General features: G+C 42.4%; 1 protein-coding gene across 10 annotated transcripts in view; it reads left to right on the top strand.

Moving 5' to 3' along the window:
• ZNF385B (zinc finger protein 385B) overlaps positions 1-21,273 on the top strand; it is a 330,914-nt gene that overhangs the window by 218,259 nt on the left and 91,382 nt on the right. For 9 of the 10 annotated variants that reach the window (XM_075933736.1, XM_075933738.1, XM_075933737.1 and 6 more), the window contains one exon: positions 4,460-4,602. In XM_075933736.1, coding sequence (XP_075789851.1) covers positions 4,460-4,602 — 143 coding nt within the window. Of the gene's footprint in view, positions 1-4,459; positions 4,603-20,300; positions 20,386-21,273 lie in introns of those variants that run through there. The other variant, XM_025182787.2, reaches the window with a different exon arrangement.

Here is a 21,273-nt window from a genome sequence, read left to right as displayed (position 1 = left end):
CAGTCTTACTTCGATTCCTGGAAAAATCATGGAAGGGATCCTTAAGGAATCCATTTTGAGGCACTTGGAAGAGAGGAAAGTGATTAGGAATAGTTAGCATGGATTCACAAAGGGAAAGTCATGCCTGACTAATCTAATTAGCTTCTATGATGAGGTAACTGGCTCTGTGGACGTGGGGAAGTCAGTGGATGTGATATACCTTGACTTTAGCAAGGCTTTTGATACGGTCTCCCACAATATTCTTGCCAGCAAGTAAAGGGAATGTGGATTGGATAAATGGACAGTAAGATGGATAGAAAGCTGGCTAGAAGGCCGGGCCCGGCGGGTAGTGATTTACGGCTTGTTGTCAGGATGGTGGTTGGTTTCTAGCGGTGTGCCCCAAGGTTCGGTTCTGGGACCGGTTTTGTTCAATATCTTTATTAATGACCTGGATGAGGGGGATGGATTGCACCCTCGGCAAGTTTGTGGATGACACTAAGCTAGGGGGAGAGTTAGATACGCTTGAGGGCAGAGATAGGGTCCAGAGTGACTTAGACAAATTGGAGGACTGGGCCACAAGAAATCTGATGAGGTTCAACAAGGACAAGTGCAGAGTCCTGCACTTGGGATGGAAGAATCCCAAGCATTGTTACAAGCTGGGGACCAACCAGTTAAGTAGTAGTTCTAAAGAAAAGGACCTGGGGGTTACAGTGGATGAGAAGCTGGATATGAGTCAACAGTGTGCCCTTGTAGCAAGAAGGCTAATGGCATTGTCGGGGGCGACCACCCCCCCCCCCCTGTTAGCCCCACAGGATTGTGGGGCAGGGCGAGCCCACGTTCAGTTCACGGAGGGGCCCTCCCCTACCCTCTGGCCGTTTGCTCTAGGCCTATAGGGCGTAGTAGGGTTCTCCTATACTGGGGAGGCCCCGCTATGACCAGAACCCTCCTACTTATGCCCTGGGGCCCGCCAAGTTCCCAGTCCCTGTTCCCCCAAAGTCTAGCTCCCGCCAGTCCGAGAGTCCTGCCGTGGTCGGATCACCTCCTGCCCCGCGGGCGTGATGGAAGGATGTCTGGGATCTCCCGTACTCCCAGGCGTCTTCACTTCCCCAGGGTCAGAGGGTCACTCTGTCCGGACCCCTCCCTTATAGGCTGCTTCGGCGCCGTGGGATTCCCTTCGGCTCCACGGGGCTCGTCGCCGTCACGGCCTGGCACCCTGCTAGGGAAAAAGGGCTAGATACCTCCTCCGGTCGTGGGGTTTCTCCGGACTTCGGGCGGCTTCCGCTTGCTTCCCGGCTGGTATCTCTTTGTCGAGCCTCTGCGTCCTGGAGCCCCGCCAGTCCAGGCTTGGGCTCCTCGCCACAGCTTCCCGCTTACCCTCTGCTGCCTTGGGGATGGGGGGAGACGCTCTTCGGCTTGACCGCCGTGAGCCCCCTCCGTGGTCTGGCGACGTCCTCCTCAGCCTCCCGCTCCTCCTCTCCGTCCTGTGCCTCACTCTCCACCCTTTGGGTGTGGTCCCCCCCCCCCCCAGGTGTGCTGGTGCTGTGCTTAAAAGCGGCTGCTGGCTTGCCGCGCATGCGCGGCAGCACAGCCAGCACTCACCCGGCTCCCTGCTCACGGTGCGAGCCGTCAGTGTGCCTGGACCCGGCACAGGTGACGGGGTCGGCCCGTCACAGGCATATTAGGTTGCATTAAGAGGAACATTGCCAGCAGATCCAGAGATGTCATTATTCCCCTTTATTCAGCTCTGGTGAGGCCACATCTGGAGTATTATGTCCAGTTCTGAGCCCCCCACTACAAAAAGGATGTGGACGCATTGGCGAGGGTCCAGCGAAGGGCAACCAAAATGATTAGGGGGCTGGAGCATATGACTTATGAGGAGAGGCTGAGGGAGTTGGGTCTGTTTAGTCTGCAGAAGTGAAGAGTGAGGGGAGATTTGATAGCAGCCTTCAACTTCCTGAAGGGAGATTCCAAAGAGGATGGCGAGAGGCTGTTCGCAGGAGTGACAGAGGGTAGAATAAGGAGCAATGGTCTCAATTGTGGTGAGAGAGGTCCAGGTTGGATATTAGGAGGCTATTTCACTAGGAGGGTAGTGAAACAGTGGAATGGGTTACCTAGGGAAGTAGTGGAGTCTCCATCCCTAAAGGTGTTTAAATCTCGGCTTGACAAAGCCCTGGCTGGGTTGATTTAGTTGGGATTGGTCCTGCCTAGAGCAGGGAGCTGGACTTGATGACCTTCTGAGGTCTCTTCGAGCTCTATGGTTCTATGATTCTAAGAGGGAACAAATGCATTGGCTTTTTTTTTTTATTTGTTTCACTCAGTATCTGACTCAGGGATTCTAAATGCACTGGGACAGATCTGCTTAGTCAGCCCCAGCTATACTTCATAGACTCATAGAACACTAGAACTGGAAGGTACCTTGAGAGGTCATCGAGTCCAGTCCCCTTCCCTCACGGCAGGACCAAGCCCTATCTATCATCCTTGATAGATGTCTATCCAACCTGCTCTTAAATATCTCCAGAGATGGAGATTCCACAGCCTCCCTAGGCAGAAGAACCTCCTTTTTGGCACCTCACTAGTGGAATCTAAGGAAGAGTGGTGAGTTTGATGAGGAAGAGAGAGTTGCACTTGCTGCTCCACAACCTACTACCTGCCAAGGTCTAAAAGGCCCAGGGACCCTGCAAGGGCAGCAGCATACACTATTCACTCTTCTTGGGACCAGAGAAACATCTAACACAGGAGTGGTATTCTCCCCATCACTGATCAGCCTTGGGGGACAGGAGGAAGAAAGAAACTGAAGAAACAAAGAATCTGTTAGCAGTGGGGTAGGAGCTGGCAGGAGGAAAAGGAGTAATTGAGGCGGGCAGATGCTCAACTGGCTGCTGTGATTGTGGAGCAATGGATGAATTGACTGGAGTTGCATACAGGGGTGAGAGATGTTTGATTGACCTCATGAACTGAGAGGCCTGATGTACAGCACAGATGAGCTGGGGAGATTGAGGGAAGGGGAAGGATGGGTTTGGGAAAAGATTGGATTAGCAGCTCTGAGGAGGAGGAATGATGGGTAAGGAATCAATTGACTAGAAAGCATTGGAAGGATTGAACGGCAGTCAATTTTTTGTATTAAATGTTTAATTTACAGTATCTAGAAGTCACTCAACACTTGAATTGAGGCATATGTTGCCTCAAACCCAAATAGCAGACTATAAATCTAATTATTACCGATTTGCATTTGGCGTTCTAGAAATAGAATTTTAAAAATAAAGTCTATAATGTAAAAAATGTCTAATCTGCTCTGTTGCAGAAGAGCAAGGGATGGGAGCAGGGGGAGGAAAAGACATTTTAGATGACATAAGCCTCTTGGCAAATCTAGAAAATTCCCACTGGAAAATCCAGCAAAAGATTAGACAGAAAGTTGCCTCCTGTCCCCAGGAGAGGCGCTGTACAGCCAGGGAGCCAGTAGAAAACTGTGGCTTTGCTGTGAACTTTTCTGTGAAGAGGGAGACCCTAATTGTCAGCAGTTAATTGATGAGAAATTTTGTTGTGGATTTTGGGACACCTGTGCCATTAGATGGATAAATCTGCTACACTTTCTCTTGATGTTAATTCCTTGCTCCCTTTTCCCTTTGCAATGAGGGAGTCAGGACCTCCACAGGAAGAAAATATATAAGCCTGTTTTGGTATAAAATATTAGTCTATTCCATTTTAGACATTCATCAATTAGGAAAAATTCCACTTATTTGAGGCCACATTTTGTGTGAGTCTGTTTATGAAAATAGTTGCCATTGATTAAAAAATGGGAAAGCCTTAGTTTGGAAAGAAAAATGTAGGTTTAAATTAAGACAATATTGTTGAGTGGTGATGTTGAGGGAAAATGGGAAATAAAGTTTACTTTTGTGCCATATGGTTTTTTAGTATAAACACATTTTATGGGCTTACTATTTTTTCTTGATTTCTCGCATGTTTTAATCTTTGTGTCTTGCATATACAGCATTAAGCATGTTACAGATGCCATTATTAGGGTGAAAAACATACAACTCACATTAAAAATACTTCTGTATCCCAGCTTGTATTAATGTCCTCTGTTACTACTCTCACAGGCAACCCTGAATTGCAAAAGTATCTGTTTGTAAGAGATGCCCAGTGCTGTCTTTTTGGCTCATGAGAATTTCTGAGTGTTAGAAATGTTTTTATTCTACCTGCTAATGTGATTTATGCACCAGATGTCTCCTCTTCAGGATCTGAGCAGCTGTGTCCATGGGCATGGGGAAGTGTTCTGCCTCATCCAGACTGTGAAGAATTAGGCATCTTTTAACTGTATTAATTCCTACTGAATCACTTTACCAGATGCATGTCATGTTTATTTCTTACAGGCTGTCAGCCAGAGGTAATTCTTCTCTACCTTTACAGTGTGCATGTGCGTAAAGAAAGGGCATTTTTGTCTATGAGAGAGTGATGAATTCCTATTTTGGTTTGTTGGCAGGCAGTACATGTCACACTACTACACTTCCTGCCCTTGTGCGCACTCCAACTCTGATGATGCAGCCTTCACTGGATATCAAGCCCTTCATGTCCTTTCCTGTGGACAGTAGTTCTGCTGTTGGACTCTTCCCAAATTTTAACACTGTAAGTAAATTTGTGTTGATGTTATTTAGCCCCATCCCGGGTTTCTGCTTTCTCTGTACACTCTAATACTTAGCACACAAAGCCTGTCTTACAACACTATTTATTGGTTACCTCAAACATTTGACAGCTCTTTTCAACTGTTGTTGTAGCTAATTTCTGACACATGGATGGTATCCCAGTATTCATCTGTGTATGCATTTGTCTTCCCTTTTAACCCATCTTGTTGCATGGCTACTGTCAAGGTTCCAACAAATACAAATTATGTACCTTTGGAGAGATGGTTGGCATGCAGAAAGAACACAACAATATACCGTTGTCAAGCAATAGTGTAAGTGTATGTGCACATGCATATACCTGTATTATAAAATTGAAAGAGTAAGACTAAAGATGATTTGAAAAAAATAATTTTTCATGTTAAAGATTATGGACCAGGACATCAGCTGATAATAAATCAGTCTAAATCCATTTTAACCAATGGAGTTTCTCAGACTTCACTAACTGAATATCTGGCCTGTCACTGAAGGAAGAGAAGTGAAACTGAAATTGATATTTAACCAGCCAAGGAGAAAAACAATTTCTCATTAACGTGTTATGTTTACTGTGGTTCATTTTTCGTTTGCTGTGTTTTTCTTTTGAAGAATTACATCTCCATTTTCACAATGCATTTGCAATAAAATCACTGCAAAATGCAGCTAAAACACTGACAAAGCTGCTACCCTATTTTTTCAGAATAACAAAATCATTTTTACAGTCCGATCTTTATTTTAATTTCTATTACTACTTTAATTACCCCATTAATAGTCTAAATATTATTAAATCCCTATTGTTAATATGCTTTACAGTTTATTATTCTCATATTCTTAGTACATACAAATTAAAACTACCTTTTTTTTTATGTTTGCTGAGCCTGGTGTGTGGGTTGTTTTTGGTTTTTTTTAAACAATTCATCCGGGAATCAGTCTGTAAATAACAAGTTAATAGCAGCAGAAAGGAGACTGGTTCAGGTCATTGTGTGAATAATTTTTGGCCAGTCAGTAAACATAGTTTGTTCACAAGGATTACATGAATGGTACAGCATCATAGTTGTCACTGTAGTCAGAAAAAACCTGCATTATCAGCAACACCAGGCAGTGGATATTTGAACCACTGCCAAATGTTTCCTTTTGCAAAGTTATCTCCTGTATGAAGTGAAAGCAGCAATAGGATTTTTCCTTATGACTTGAAAATATATTCTGCAGAGAGGCCGTGTGCTGTTGTGCTTAGTGTTGCAGGTGATCATGGGGTAGCATACCAGCAACTTCTTTCTCAAGGCCAGTGGTCCATATTCATATTTATATTTAAGATGTACCTGTCATTGCTTGGGTCCTTCAGGACAAAGGGCTGGGGATGTGTGGGTGCAGAAGTAGGGCCAGGGACTGTGGGATATAAAGGATCAGGACAGGGGGCTGCAGGTTTGGGGGTGCAGGAGTTACAGAAGGCAGTGGGGGCTTAGAGCAGGGGATGGGACTGGCTGCAAGCTATTCTCCTGGGCCCGCTGGTGGCGTTGCTCTCTGGGGCTGGCCTGGAGTGATGGAGGCTGTGTTGCTTGGCAGCAGCTGCTGCACTGCTCTCTGGGGCAGTGGGAGCATGCTTGCTTGTTGCCCCCTGTGGTCATTCTGGAGTATAACTGTCCCTGCTATCACAGCCTTTCCTTTCTGTTTGATTAGAAACAGTCGCATTCCACGCACATGCCATTTTCCTGGCAAAGCCAAACCCTGAGCTTGCTTTAAGTTCTAAAAAGAAGTTGCATACTAAATTTGGTGATCTTAGTCTTAACTGTTTAGGAGAAGTTTTTGAACAAATAGACAGATGGGCAGACAGACGGACAAACTCTCTTAAATATCTATTTTATTCTAATCTATTCTATTCTGTTGAAGATTTACCTGGCATTGCTCAGGTCCTTAATTCAATTAATTTTTGCTTTTTGGAAAAGAAAGTGAAAATGTACATGCTTTGTTTAAATCATTGCACTGGGGTGGGGTTGGGGCTGGGGGATTCAGTATGTAGACCTCCCTGGGGAAAGAGGACTACCCCAGCCCTCTATCACTACAGCAGCTTAGAGGCAAGTGAGAAGAGCCTCTCCATGGCCACTGCAACTCTAACAGGCACAGTGGGGATGGGGTCCATGTCCCCCAGTTGGAGCAGGTTCAGGTTTGTCTGCCCCCTGTGCTCCCCAGCCAGAGAGAGGAATGCAGCAAACTGTGCACTCTCCCCTTGCTTCCTCGTGAAGGGAATGTCCAGCAGTGTTCCTGTATGAATAGGGGGCAGGTGAGCTTCATTCTCCCCACCCCATTCTCCCTAACGGGCGCATGAGGGATGGGAGGCTCAGGGATGGGGCAGTCCCAGATGAGGGGGCACCCCCCCAGCCTCTTTCACCTGCCTAGTGATTCTCTTTTCTATATGATTTTATTAGAATCAGTCTCATTCCAGGCACATTCCATTTTTGTCTAGCACAACCAAACCCTTGCATGCTTTAAGTTATTATATTAGGAAGATGTGTACCGAATTTGGTCTGTCCATGTAGGAGAGTTCTTGAACAGACACACAAACTCTCTCACATACAAAATAGATTATAAACCGTTTAAACTATGATAGTATTAATTACAAAATACACATTTAAAATATATGTAGGAGTTTGTATGCGTGCAGATGAAAACAAAATCCAGGTGTGCTTAAGGTATGAGTGAGTGAGGCCATACCATTCTTCAACATACAGTAATTGCGTTCTGTTCTATTCTAAGGCACTTAAGCATCTTGTTTGTTTATATTTGTTTAAAGCTGCTGTGCATCAGCCTGACTCTTTCACTGGAATTTTTCTCTCAGGATTCTGCAAATGTTGAGCCTATCAGTGTGCATTATTTATTACTATTATTATTGACCATCTATATTTCAGTAGTATCTGGAGGCCAGTAAGCCTGGAAATGTAGACTATTTTTGCCTACGTTAATTCCTTTATTCTTACTCAAGTAACCGTCCATCTGCCTCTTCCCCCTTCTAGACTGTTTAAACCTACCTAGAGCCACTCACAACTTTTTGTGGTATTTACTAATCTAAAGAGCAGCAAACTCCAACAACTACTGTCTATTTCCTCTCTTGAAATAACCTATAGCTATATTAAAATGCACAGGTACATGCCACAGACACACCACATTTTAATCTCCATTCTTTGAGAAGCAGTAGTTTACTTTTACTTCCTTTTAAATTTACAAGAATTTCCGCACCTCCCCCATTACCTATTTTCCTTCATAGCCTTTTATGATGGGCTTTGTCATCTACCGATGAGCAGCGATCACTGACTTTCATGTATTCATTCCTATTAATTAAACATATGAACTGCATGAAATGTATATGTATGTATAATATTGATTGCCGTATGTCATAATGTGAGGGATGGGTTTAGGAACAAATCCTGTTGTTTTCTCTTTCATTGTAATCCTGAGGAAGTGGCTTGTAGTGGTTTGAGAGGTGGTGGTATATGAAATCTGACCGCTCACAAATGTTACAAAATGTCAGTATACAAAACTGAACCCAAGTGAATACATATTGTATCTAAGATCTACCTATATCTAGGCCTAAGGAAGTCATACAATTAAAAGGGCATTTTATCCTCTTCCCAAGTGCCAATAGCACATAATGATTTAACAGTATGCATTAGGTATTGCAGGACTCTGTGAGTTTCCAAGCCTGGGAACCTACAGATTTCACCTGTGAGAGGAATGAAAAGAAATTTTGCCCCTGATTTCACAATGAATTAGCATGAACCATTGTGAAAGCCCATTAACTTTGATGGATTAGATCTAAAGGCTGAATTCAGGGCCTTCATGAGGGCTGGAAATGAAATCCTGATTTAAAATGAAACGTCCTGGGATATACTGGACTCTGTTTATATATTGAACTGCCAGTTTACTAAATGTTTTCTAAAACTTGAGATAAGTGGAGAGGAGACAATTTCTGCCTCATTAATTGTAATGATTGAAAAAGAAAAAAACTTCTATTTAACATTTGATGATGCAGCAAGTATCAGGGCAAGAAAAAGAACAGAATAATGATAAATGGTAGTAACTGGAAAATCTCTGAGTCCTGTCTACACAGCAGGGCTAAAGCCAAAATAAGGTGCACAACTTGAGCTATGTTAATTGCGTAGCTGAAGTCTAAATAGCTTATTTCAGCTTTTTGTGCTGTCTACACAGTAGGAAGTATGAGGAAGAGCACTTTTCCTCTGACTTCCCTTACTCCTAATAAAATAAGGGTTACAGGAGTCAGAGTAAGAAGTCTTCCAGCTCAACATTATTTAGACATATCAAAATGCTTGTAGTGCAGATGTGGACTGACATTATTCCGAACTAACACTGCTGTGTAGATGTACCCTGAGAAGGCATGTTATTGCCTCAAGAGCACGTTATCTGCAGAAGAATTCTCTCCTTTATTTATGGAAGTATATCTAAAACTGAGTTAGACCTTTTTGTTAATAATCTTCACAGTTCTCACTTCATGTGCTAAAATACACTGATTTCTGATTAGTTGTTTCTGTACCTGCATGGGTTATTTTTAATTGTAATATACATTTTCTGTGCTGCTTATTTAAAAAGATGCCTTATTTTCCTGACTGAATTGTTTGTTTGGTTCAATAAGAAGCTTTAAAATATATGCTGACTCTGGATTTTAAGTACTTGTGTATTTTATCTACCGGGGAATAAATTCAGGTCACTATTGGCCTTATATTTAAAATGTGATATAAAGCAAATTGCTCCTCCCCTATGTCAGTGAAACGAGGTGGATACCCCTCCCATGATATTTATATAAGAAAGTCTTAGTTTGATTGCTGTTGTTCAGGGGACTAAGGAGGAAGCCAGCCAGTGTTGCAGACAGCACTAACAAGGCCAGCAAACGTGTGTCAGGGTCAAGTGAGAGTAGTATTCATGTTACTGCCAGAACTGAACCTTGATTGCAGAGTATTCCTTTGGCATAGATGTAGCAACTGTACCCCAAGTGTGCTCCCCCAAACAGTCTTCAGATATTGGTTGCTCTCATATTGAATAGAAATAATAGCCTTCAAAGACCTTTGCTCAGGTACTGATCTTCCCTGTCCTGCCCAGCTCTGACCTCATCCATAGCAGAACCCTGTGTGTACAGTTTGAGCTGGAGCCTCAGCTGGTGTAAATTGACACATGGATCTGAGGATCTAGCTCTTGGTATGTAAGATGTGGTGTTTTATGAGTTGTATACCCAATTTGTAGATAACATACTGTACAAAAATGTGCTTAATAATCTGACTTCATCTTTAGCCTGCAAAAAACTGTATGTGTTTAGAAACCATTAAAACCTTCCAAAATTGGCAGAGTCATTGATCCTAAACAAGTATATTTTTTACACATCTGTTGTTAAAGCACTAGAGTAGATCACCAATCACCTACAAGCATGTCCACTAAAGTTATCGCTGAAGGAAATGTATTATTACAGTAAACTTCTGATAATCTGGCAACTTTAGGACCGAGGGGGTGCCGGGTTATCAAATGTGCCGGACTATCGGAAGGGGGGGCTATGAGGGGTCTGGGGTGGAGAGGGGGGGATGCACCCCTCAGTGCTGCGGGACCAACCCGGCAGCACCCCCAGCTGCTCTGCCCCAGACTTCCCCAAGTCAGCCGCTGCTGAAACTGACCAGCGGCTGACTCCAGGAAGCCCGGGGCAGAGTACCCCAGGAGAAGCCAGGGGCAGAGCAGCTCCAATTGTCCGGCTGCCCGGAGTAGATGGTGCCAGAACATCAGGAGTGCCGGACCACTGGAGTTTTACTGTACATAAAAAAAAAAGTCCTAAAATAAAAACATTTAATGTTGCAAAGACAAGCACTCAAAAGTTAGGAAATGTCATACTAAGGATGTCCGTGCCACCTTAATTTGCCCCTTATGCATATGTGTTATAGTACAGTCTATATAATCCCTGTCTCATTCACCTCACAACTTCTAGCTCCTGTATCAAATAAGGCAAGGATCATACAGACAACAATCTCTTTCAACACACAGCTATGATTAATTGCCTGATCACAATCCTTTCTGTCCACTAAATGAGACCATGGTCTTACAGGGAAAAAAAAGTTTGTGATCAGGTGGTTAAAAGTGTAGCATAATGCGTATGCACACGTTTATATGGAGAATTAGCTGTGAAGTAGAATTTCAGTTATTCGGTAAAATTCGGGTCTTAGAAATTGCAATTTTACCACCAAAAACTTTGATTTGGCAGAGAGCATTTTTTCATTCAGTGGGCTCTCCATCAGCTCTAGTTACAAGCAGCTGATAATAGTGTCTTTTTAAAGAAAATGTTGAGTAACTTTACTTGTTGTGCCAGCTGTGCCACTTACAATAAAGAATGCTCATTTTCTAAAAGACTAGATGTTTTTCTACTATCTCCTCAGAAAAGTGGATTTTGGAAGAGAGCAGGACTCCATGATGTAAATTTCTACAAAATAATGCAAGTGAATTCTCATTCTTTTACTGTGTAAAAGCAATATCAAGCAGTTTCTGAGTATCATAATAGAAAACAATCAGCAATTCATATGCTTTCCTTCTGAGTTTGCCTTGGCCTCGGGGGTAATCAAGCATTATAATCGCAGTTGCAGCTTTCATATAAGTGAAATACTCTACATCTAACTAGCTCATGATTGATTTCTAAATGCCAGCTCATACCTTCACATTTTGGAGATGGTGGTGTTATTGCTGTAATGCCTATTCCTCTTAAAAAAGGGCGCACAGGCTGATTCTCTATTCATATATGTTTCCCCCCACCCCTCAAACTGGACAGAGACATCCAGAGTGATCAGTCAATGTGAGCCAGATTGGAGAGAGAGTTGGGGAGAAACTGCCTGATAACTTAGGCATCTTCACAGCACTATTATTTTGAAATAACTAGCAATATTTCAAAAATAACAATGCAAGCATCCATTCCAAAATCTGTAAAACTCATTCTACGAGGAATAATGCCTCTTCTGAAATAGCTGAGTGTCGACACTCCACTGCTGCTATTTCAAAATAGCCTCTCACCAGGTCCATTCTAAGTTGTTCCCTCCCCCTCATCCCCACAGTGCCTCCTCCTGGGGCTCTAAATCAAGATAGCGCATCAACATTAGGGAAGCCTGCCTCAGACTAATTTTGAGGCTTCCCTGCAGTGTAGACATGCTATTTAGAAATAAGCTATTTTGGAATACCTGTTTGAAATAAGCATGCAGTGTAGACGCATCCTTACTGTCAGAAGCCACTGCCACTGCTCTAGTCCTGGGCAGGCAGCTCAGGGCCATTGACTCTAAAAATGACTCTATCCAGGGTAATCAGTGGGAGGAGATAAATCCCCTTTTTATTTTGGAACTGGACTTTTAATACTCCATTCATCTGTGGAAGTGTGTTGTACCCATGAAAGCTCATGATACCATCTACATGTTTTGTTAGTCTTTAAGGTGCTGCAGGACTATTTGTTGTTTTTTAAGTTCTTCCAGTGGGAGGAGAGTTCATTGCTCTTCCTGTTTCTCCTTTACAGTTTTTGTTCATTATACTTTTGTTTTCTGCTCCTTCTTTTGCCCTCTCTTCTCCTCCCCCCGGATCAGATTTGTTCTCCTATGGAGAGTCCTGTGATGAGCAAATGCAAGAAGGGGACCCTGCAGGACAGTCCCCAGTGAGTCCCCTCTTACACTTAGAGCTTCAGGTGTCTGCCTAAAAGTGCTCCTGGATGACAGGGCTCTGTTGCAACAGGAGATGCTCGTCCTTTCCCCAGCAGGGCCTGAATTGTAGCAACTTAGGAAACGGTGAGGCAGGAGGGTGTCTGCTCCAGTTCCACAACACGCCCAGGAGCAGTCAAAGCTCCATAGGGAGCAGGAACAGCACTGAAGCAACAGCAGCCACCTCCTTTTCCCCTCAGAAAAAGGCAGGCCAATGTGCCTCCTCTCTTTGACTGTGTAACCTGCCCAGCTGCTTTGACTCTGCCTTATCTTAAGTGCTGGCCGGACTGATAAGCAGTCAGGGGAAAGCTAAATGAACCTGAAGTTAGGTTTTTTTTTCTTGCCCAGCTCAAGCCAACTTCTTTCCCAAGTGGAAAATGTTTGGTAAGCATGGAACGACTGTGATTTGAGAAGGGAATGAGATTAAAGGCCAGTTCCTGGGGACAGTTACACTTTTGTAGCCTTATTAACTTCAGGCCAGAGTCCAGGAGAGTAGATTTTTTTCACAAGACTAGATTTAGGTCCCTTCTGCTTTTTCATGCCTGTATAAGCAAAATCTCATTCACTTTCCTCCCTGGTGAACGCTTGGGCCCTACTCTCCCACTAGACTTAGGTCCCTCATAACCTTAAACCAGCCCTGAATATGAACTATATTTAGAGGGAAATCTACTGTATAGTTGAGAGAGTTTGTGTGTCTGTGTCCATCTGTGAGTCCATTTGTTCAAAAACTCCTCCTAAGTGGTAAGAGCTAGGACCACTAAATATGGTATGCAGCTTCCTTTTATCATAACTTAACACAAGGTAAGGGTTTGGTTGTACCAGTGCAATGGGATGTGCCTGGAATTGGATTATTTCTCATAAGATGGAAAGGGAGAGGTCTGGTAGGAGGGAGCTATACAGTGGAATGATCACGGGGAGGGCAGAGGGGGTAGCAAGGGGCCAGAGATGGGACTGGGACAGCTATCACCCCATTGGGCCGGCAGGAGTGGCGAAAAGGACAGCTCTCTACTATATATTTCAAAGAGTTTGTCTGTCTATGCCTGTCTGCCAGCCAGTGGACATGCACCCTTCCCTCAGCTGTGCCCACTACAGCTACAGTGGCCAGGGACAGGCGCTTCTCACCTGACTCCAAGCAGCTTCAGTGAGAGAAGACTGGAGTTGTCCTACATCCTGAAATTTTCATCCCCAGCCCCGCCCCAGGACAATGATTTAAATGAAGAAAAACAAAACTTTCTCTGACAGGAAGTTAATAGGTGGACCTCTTTAGTGATCTCTGTCTCATTGTCAAGAGGGGACCTCACCTATAAGTAGAGAATCATCTATATGTCTATCTCTGAGAAAAGAAAAAAACCTTTTTCTAGTTTAATGCATGGACTTCAGGTTTGAGATGAAAATTTTAAAACTGCTTCTAATTTTGGGCCTAAATCAAGCAGTTATATGTCTATATAATTCCATAAAAAATCTGTGTATGCAAGAATTCTGTCACTTGTAGTGCAAATAAAAAAAGACCAAAGAATCTGTTTCTTAATCTTTTCTGTGTATTATTACAAAATGTTTGAAACCAATTACTTTCACACTTTAGCTGTTCATTTCTTTAATTGGTCATCATAGGGAAAATCTAAGAAGTCTTCATTGGGGTGGAAGTCTTTCCTGTCACTAGAGGTACAAGCTTAACAACCAAGTAAAAGAAGCAGTGAGAGATAAAAAGGCATTGTTTAAGACGTGGAAGTTAAATCCAAGTGAGGAAAATGGAAAGGAGCATTAACTCTAGCAAATGAAGTGTAAAATATAATTAGGAAAGCCAAAAAGGAATTTAAAGAACAGTTAGCCAAAAACTCTACAAGTAATAGCAAAGTACATCAGAAGTAGGAAGCCTGCTAAACAACCAGTGGAACCTCTGGATGACCGAGATATACTAAAGGAGCACTCAAGAATGATAAGGTCATAGCAGAGAAACTAAATACATTATTTGCATTGGTCTTCATGGCTGAGGATGTAAGGTTAATTCCCAAACCTGAGCCATTCTTTTCAGGTGACAAATCTGAAGAACTGTCACAGATTGAGTTGTCATTAGAGGTAGGTTTGGAACAAATTGATAAAATAAGTAGAAACAGGTCATCAAGATCAGTTGGCATTCACCTTAGGGTTCTGAAAGAAGTAAAATATAAAAATGCAGAAATATTAATTGTGGTTTATAACCTACCATTTCAATCATATTCTGTACCAAATGACTGGAGGATAGCTAACGTGATGACAATTTTTAAAAAGGGCTCTAGAGATGATTCTGACAATTATAGACCACTAAGACGAAACTCAATCCCGGACAAATTGGTTAAAACTATAATAAAGAATAGAATTGTCAGACACATAGGTCTTTGTGAGCATAGGGTTCAAAAAGGAGCTAGATAAATTCATGGAGGATAGGTCCATCAATGCTTATTAGTCAGGATGGGTAGAAATGGTGTCCCTGACCACTGTTTGTCAGAAACTGGGAATGGATGGCAGGAGATGGATGTCTTGATGATCACTTGTTCTGTTCATTCCCTCTGGGGCACCTGGAATGTTCTTTTTTAGTGAAACAAGAAACCTATTTAAAAAGAGAGGTTTGTTAGCTATAAATATTTGAGGCATTAGAATACTGAAAGATCGTTTTCAAATACAGTGTGAGGAAGAACAACTTCTTGCAGCTCACATTAGCAAAATTATAGCCTAGAACAAGATAGCCACATATGCAGCACCATTTGCTCATGTTAGTTTTCAGTGGCGATAGCTTTGGTATAATAGAAAATCTTAGAAAAAATCTAAATTCTCAATGTATGTCTATCTAATAGAAAAAATTATGTCTCCTCCATGATGGCTTTATACTAGTGGCTTTACCTAACCCTCAATCAGAGCTATGGTGTATTCTTCCATGCAAATAGCCAAAAATGAATATTTGTTCTGCCAGGATATTGCACCCTGTAATTCAGGCTCCTCACACTTGTTCAAACTGGAAGAGTACAATGTATAATCATTCTAGGATTGACAGTGAAGGTCACCCTGACTGTGTCGACTAGGCACAGAAGTCCCCTGCTGGAGGCCTCATGGCCCTGCCTGACCCTGTTCCAGAAAAACAGCAAAGGCTAGAGTAGCTACAGGGATACTACAGGGAGCTCTGGTAGCCAAACAGAGGGGCTGCTAGAGTGGCCAGTCAGAGGCTAGATAGGCCATATAAAAACGAACAGCAGAGGCAGAGCTGTCAGTTGATGCCTTGAGCTAGAAGAGGGAAAACCAGGTGGCTGGCTGGCTGGCTGGTAGAAAAGCATGACTAAGTTATACTCAGGGCAGGCAGGACTGAGATTAGAGATGGCTGCTGAACACTGGGAGAGCTAAGCAGAAGCTCCTGGCTAGCTGTAGCTCTGAGCACGGACTGAGCCCAGAGCCTAGCCAAATCAAGCAAGGATGATGGCCCTGCTGGTATAGTTAAAGGCAGAGACCACTGAGGGCTGCTGAAAAGGACACACCAACTAAGGGTACTATAATGGGTTCCTCTTGGACTGTCTGGGTATGTCTACACAGCAGGGCTTAACTTGAAATAAGCTATGCAAATTGAGCTATGTCAATTGCATAGCTTATTTCAAAATTGGGAACATCTACACAGCACTTATTTTGAAACAGATCACTCCTCCTCCAACTTCCCTTACTACTTGTACAATAAGGATTACAGGCGTTGGAGTAAGAAGTCCTCCTGCTTGACAGTATTTCGACATTATTTTGAAATAACTGCTTGCTGTGTAGACGTGGACTAAGTTTTTCGAAATAACGCAACTGTGAAGACGTACCCTTACAGGAGTACAATGTCTCCAGGGAGGAAGTCATGGTGAAAAGAGGTGGGTTTGTTTGCTCCATCTGTGGACAGAGTGTATGACTCACCACAAACTTGCCAAAGAAACTATTGTAGACAATGAGAGTTATATAATGTAATGATGTCTTGTGTAATGTAGCTTAATGGTTAGTGATAGAATAAATAAATATAGTGCAATGGTTAGCATAAGAATAAATGTTAAGCAACTATAACTGCTGGCTATCTTGCTTTGGTTAACAGGGGGGAATGGTCTTTTAGGCCATTGATAAAGATGCAGGTGGGCTGTTTCTGTCTGTATCTGATGTCAAGGCAGAAAGATTTCAGAAGGATCCTTGTGATTCGCCATGATCACACTGTTGCTCTTAGGAATAATTGGGATATAGGTTGTGTTGTAAAAAAGCTATGATAAATAATTAAAAATCTGCACTAACAAAAGTTGTGTATTAGAATTAGATTGGATACCTTACAAGGGCAATTATTCCCGTTTGTCTATGGGTACGTCTAGACTACATGCCTCTGTCGCCAGAGGCATGTAGATTAGGCTACCGGACATAGTAAAATGAAGCGGCGATTTAAATAATCGCCGCTTCATTTAAATTTACATGGCTGCCGCGCTGAGCCAACAAACAGCTGATCAGCTGTTTGTCGGCTCAGCGCGATAGTCTGGACGCTTCCCTGCCGACATCAAAGGTATTTGTCGACCACCCAGGTATGCCTCCTGGGATGAGGTTTACCTGGGTGGTCGACAAATACCTTTGATGTCGGCAGGGGAGCGTCCAGACTATCGCGCTGAGCCGACAAACAGCTGATCAGCTGTTTGTCGGCTCAGCACAGCAGCCATGTAAATTTAAATGAAGCAGCGATTATTTAAATCGCCGTTTCATTTTACTATGTCCGGTAGCCTAATCAACATGCCTCTGTCGCCAGAGGCATGTAGTCTAGACGTACCCTATGTGAAGCAGTTACAGCGTTCCTGGGAGGAGTAAATGGGTGAGGAATGTGAGTATTTGAAGAAGAGAGAAAAACTGATACCAGATGACAATAAAAAACCACTTCCAGATAAACAGATGTTAAAAGAACTGATTGTGACTGATAAAGAACTGACAGAGCAAAATGTATAGACCTCAATGGGAGAAAAGTCCTATAAAGGATGGGGTGTCCTGCATAAATCTTTGGGTCTCGTCTGGTCAAGAGTGGACTATCGGTCCAGACCGACAGAAGCCCAGCTCCCCCCTCACATTCAGCTCAGCTAAGTGAATGTGAACAACAGACTGGTAACTGGGGGGGGGGGGGGTACGCGCGCGTGTTTGAGTAAGTGGGTATAGCACACTATCTGCATATGCCAGAATAGTGTTATATTATCAATAAATGTAGCATTTTGCTGTATCCCACTGAAAAAGATCCCGAGTAATTCTTTCAGGTATAACTCTCAGCGTGGGTGAGGGACACTTGCAAGAGGCAAGTGCTACCCTGTTCCAAGCAAGAAGTAAGAAGCAGCAGGCTCATACCTTATCAAAAGGGGGGATGCTTATGAGAGGTGGGTGTTGACCCCATCACAGTCATGCACAAATTGCAGCTGTTAAGGAGAAGTTTTTACTCTTCTATTGAGACTTTTTTTTCTTATCTTTTCAATTCATGTTCAAGACATATTCTTTGTTTGTTTCAGGCTAGATTTGATTAGTCATTCCCTTCCACACTTTATTTTTACCAGAAGCTCTTCAAAGGATGTTGGTTAATGTATTTTGCTGGTCAAAAGACTATTGATTTTTAAGTCAAGAAAGCACATTGCTCCCTCAGTTGATTACAAGGAGTGAATAACAGTTATCAACTGGCATAACAATTGCTCTCTGAGTCCTGGTCTGTTTTTCATCTTTATATTTGGCTATAATAAAAATGTGCCCTATTGAGTGTATTGTTTCTCCTCTCTAGCAATTGTGTTTTATAGGTAAATGGAAGGTGGCAGTGTTAGAGATGGCCAGTGAGAATTAAGCTTTTTAGGACTTTTTCCTTCCTCACGTTCTTAGCCCAGCATAAGGTCCCTCTGTGTCATTCAGCACAACACAAGTGACTTACAGGCTGCCTTAGTGGAGATACTTGGAATCTCCATACCATTCAGCAATGGCATAAAGTCCGTATCTCTCACACTCTCTGACCTGCATATCCTGAGCATTCTGTTGTTTTTAGGGGATTCCTTCAGCTATCACAATTTAGAGCAGCCCTGCTATGGGGAAAGGGATTGTTCAGTTCCCAGCCATCTCCGAGTTCATGGGAGATGGAAAGGATGCTTAGAAGCACATTTGCTTGTCCTCACACTCCACCTTACTACCATCACAAGCGTCAGCTCAGTCATCTTGCAGAATTAAGAGTTCAACTGGGATTGTACTCAGATTATTTTCATATAGCTTTGCAATTTTAGATTTTCTTGTCAAATTCTAACAGACAAGAAAACAGATTCTGCTGTAACTAAAATCAGTCTTTCTGTGTATGTTAAACATTTAATATGATGAAACATGTTCTGAATAAGTATTTGATTTCTTGCACATCTTAGAAACAGTAGCATAATTTCATTTCCCTCCCCCCTCCAACTCTAGAGGAAAAAGCACTTTTCCCCCCAAATGTGAATGATTTTGAATAACAGCATCCTTAAAAATAAATAACATTTATATAATATCTTCATCAGAGGATCATAAAGTGCTTTAAATACCTTAAATAGGCTGCTCAGCAACTCTGTGAGATTGTAAATATTATAACAAACACGTTACAGATGAGTAATGCAAAGCATAGAGTTTAAGTGACTTGCCTAAGGTTAAATGATGAGTCAGTAGAGCCACTAATTAGATCCCAGATTTCCATAATCCCAGACTTCTGTTCTGACTGTTAGAGCTTCCCCCCCGCCCTTGAATTTCTGGCCTATCTTTATTAGATTGCATTTCTCAGTCCTATATATTTCCTGTATAGAGACTAATGTAATAGCACTGGTGTATGCTGGCTGGGCTAAAAGAGAAGCTGTCAACTTAATACGCTCAAGGTAGATTCCATTTCCAATAAAAAGGAAACCTTTAGTCACAAATTCATCAATTCCCTCCACCCCCTTCTTTCTTCTATAGATGAAATCTCTTTTTTGCAGTGCACATGTCCTGAAGTGTTTTCATCATCTTTTAGATTGTTTTTTATCAGCGTCAAACCAACATCTGAAGCAGAAAATATAACATTTTCTTCCATAAGGAGAACCTGTCATGTAAACAGATCAGGATGGAATTCTGAAGACCATCCTCCAGTTAAGGCTCAGTTGGCACTGACGCTGCAAACACGGCGTTTTTAGAGAACAGGGGTCCCCACGTGAGAATAACATGCGTAGGGAGCTGAGTTCCATCAGTACAGGTAGGACCTCCCTGGTTTGGCACCCTTGGGACCTGACCAGTCCTAGATAAGGGATTTTAACCTGTCGCCACCCCACTACCCTGCTGGCCCCACTGGGCTTTCTGGCCCCAGCTGGCAGCCCCGCTGAAGCATGCCAGGCTCCTGGCCCCCCGCAGCTCTGTTGTAATGCACCAGGCCCCACAGCCTGCTGGTCTGCATGGTTCCTAGCTTGCACCTTCCACAGATGTTGTCAGACCAGAGAGTTCCTGTTTAGAGAAGTTCAATCTGTATGTTTCCTGTGGCGTTTACTTCTATTTCTTAATGGTTAGGATCTTTGTAAAGAACAGACGAGGGGTTTAATTTTATATTTTTTAAAATTATCCCCTTTGTCACTCACTTTTTGTTTTTTACAGTGTCAGTAGTATGTGTGCAGAGCATATTGTTTCTATGGGCTCAGTTTCACACTGAACAGCACCAAACAAGAAATTATTTTTAGCCTTTGTTAAACATATACAAAAATAATTAATAGGGGCAGAGGACAGTCAAAACACAAAAAATAATCGTTTTTTAAAATTCCCATAAATTTGTGTTTTTCTCTGTCTCTGTAGAATTTTTAAAAGCCCTAATATCTTGCTTGAAGGGTTCTTTCTTAAATCTTATTGCTGGCGGAGGGGAAAAGGAAGGCTAGTTTTAGGCGACAGCTTTTTGTTTTTTATTCAGGTCTGAACTTGTTTATTTTTCAGACAAAACAAGACATTCACACACAAAGAGAGAAGAAAGAATAGCAAAAGATCAGAAAATATAGCTTTTGTATCTGACTGTAGTTCAATTCTTGAAGGTAAACCTTTTCTTTTTCTTTTTTTCTTTTTTTGCTGATTTCTGACATGCAGAGTTTTATTGAAATCAGGCTTTTGAACTTTTCCCTTAGGCTATAAAACTAGGCATAGCAAAGCATTGCAAGATTATATTTGTTTACTTTGGACTCTTATTAGAAGGAAAGAGAGAGAAAGGTAGGAGTAAGGTAAAGGTGGGGAAATTAATGCATGAGGTAGAGAATAGCAAACACCTTAGAATAATATCTTGAGAGTTTTTTGAGACACTGGGATATTGTGTCAGTTTCTGGGATCCAGCTTCAAAATGGATGAGAGAAAAACTGAAGAGGTGTCAGGGAAGAGCTACAAAGTGATCTGAGATCTGGAAAAGATACCTTATCATGAGACACATAAGCAGTTTAATCTATTTAACTTAACCCTCCCTTCTTAAGAAGTAATATGATTGCTATCTATAAGTACCTTCACATAGAGAAGGTGTCAGATATGAGACTGCCTTTTAATCTGAGAGAGAGACTCACAAGTTCCACTGGCTGCAAGCTGAAGTAAGAAAAATTCATACTGACAGTAAGACTCAACTTTTTAATTGCAAGGGTAAAAATCATTGGAACGGTTTCCTCAGAGAGGTGTTAAGTTCATCATCATTTGACACTTAAATGGAGATTGGATGTCTTTTTCTTAAAAAAAAAAAAAAAAATGTTCTGCCTAACCACAAGTGATGGGATTTCATTGTAGGGAAACATAATTGTCTCCATTGAGTGAGAATCAAAAGCTTGTGCTATTCAGGAGGTCAGACAATATGATCATATATAGTTGTCCTTTCTGGCCTTAAAAATCTAGCAACCCAAATGCTCTTGAAGAATGTGCTTGCAATAGCCTCCATTGCTGCACCTTGT

Source organism: Pelodiscus sinensis, chromosome 7 (genome assembly GCF_049634645.1).
Source record: "Pelodiscus sinensis isolate JC-2024 chromosome 7, ASM4963464v1, whole genome shotgun sequence".
NCBI classification, from domain to species: Eukaryota; Metazoa; Chordata; order Testudines; family Trionychidae; genus Pelodiscus; species Pelodiscus sinensis.
Note: the sequence above shows the minus strand (reverse complement) of the source record. Positions and strands in the feature narration are given on the sequence as shown.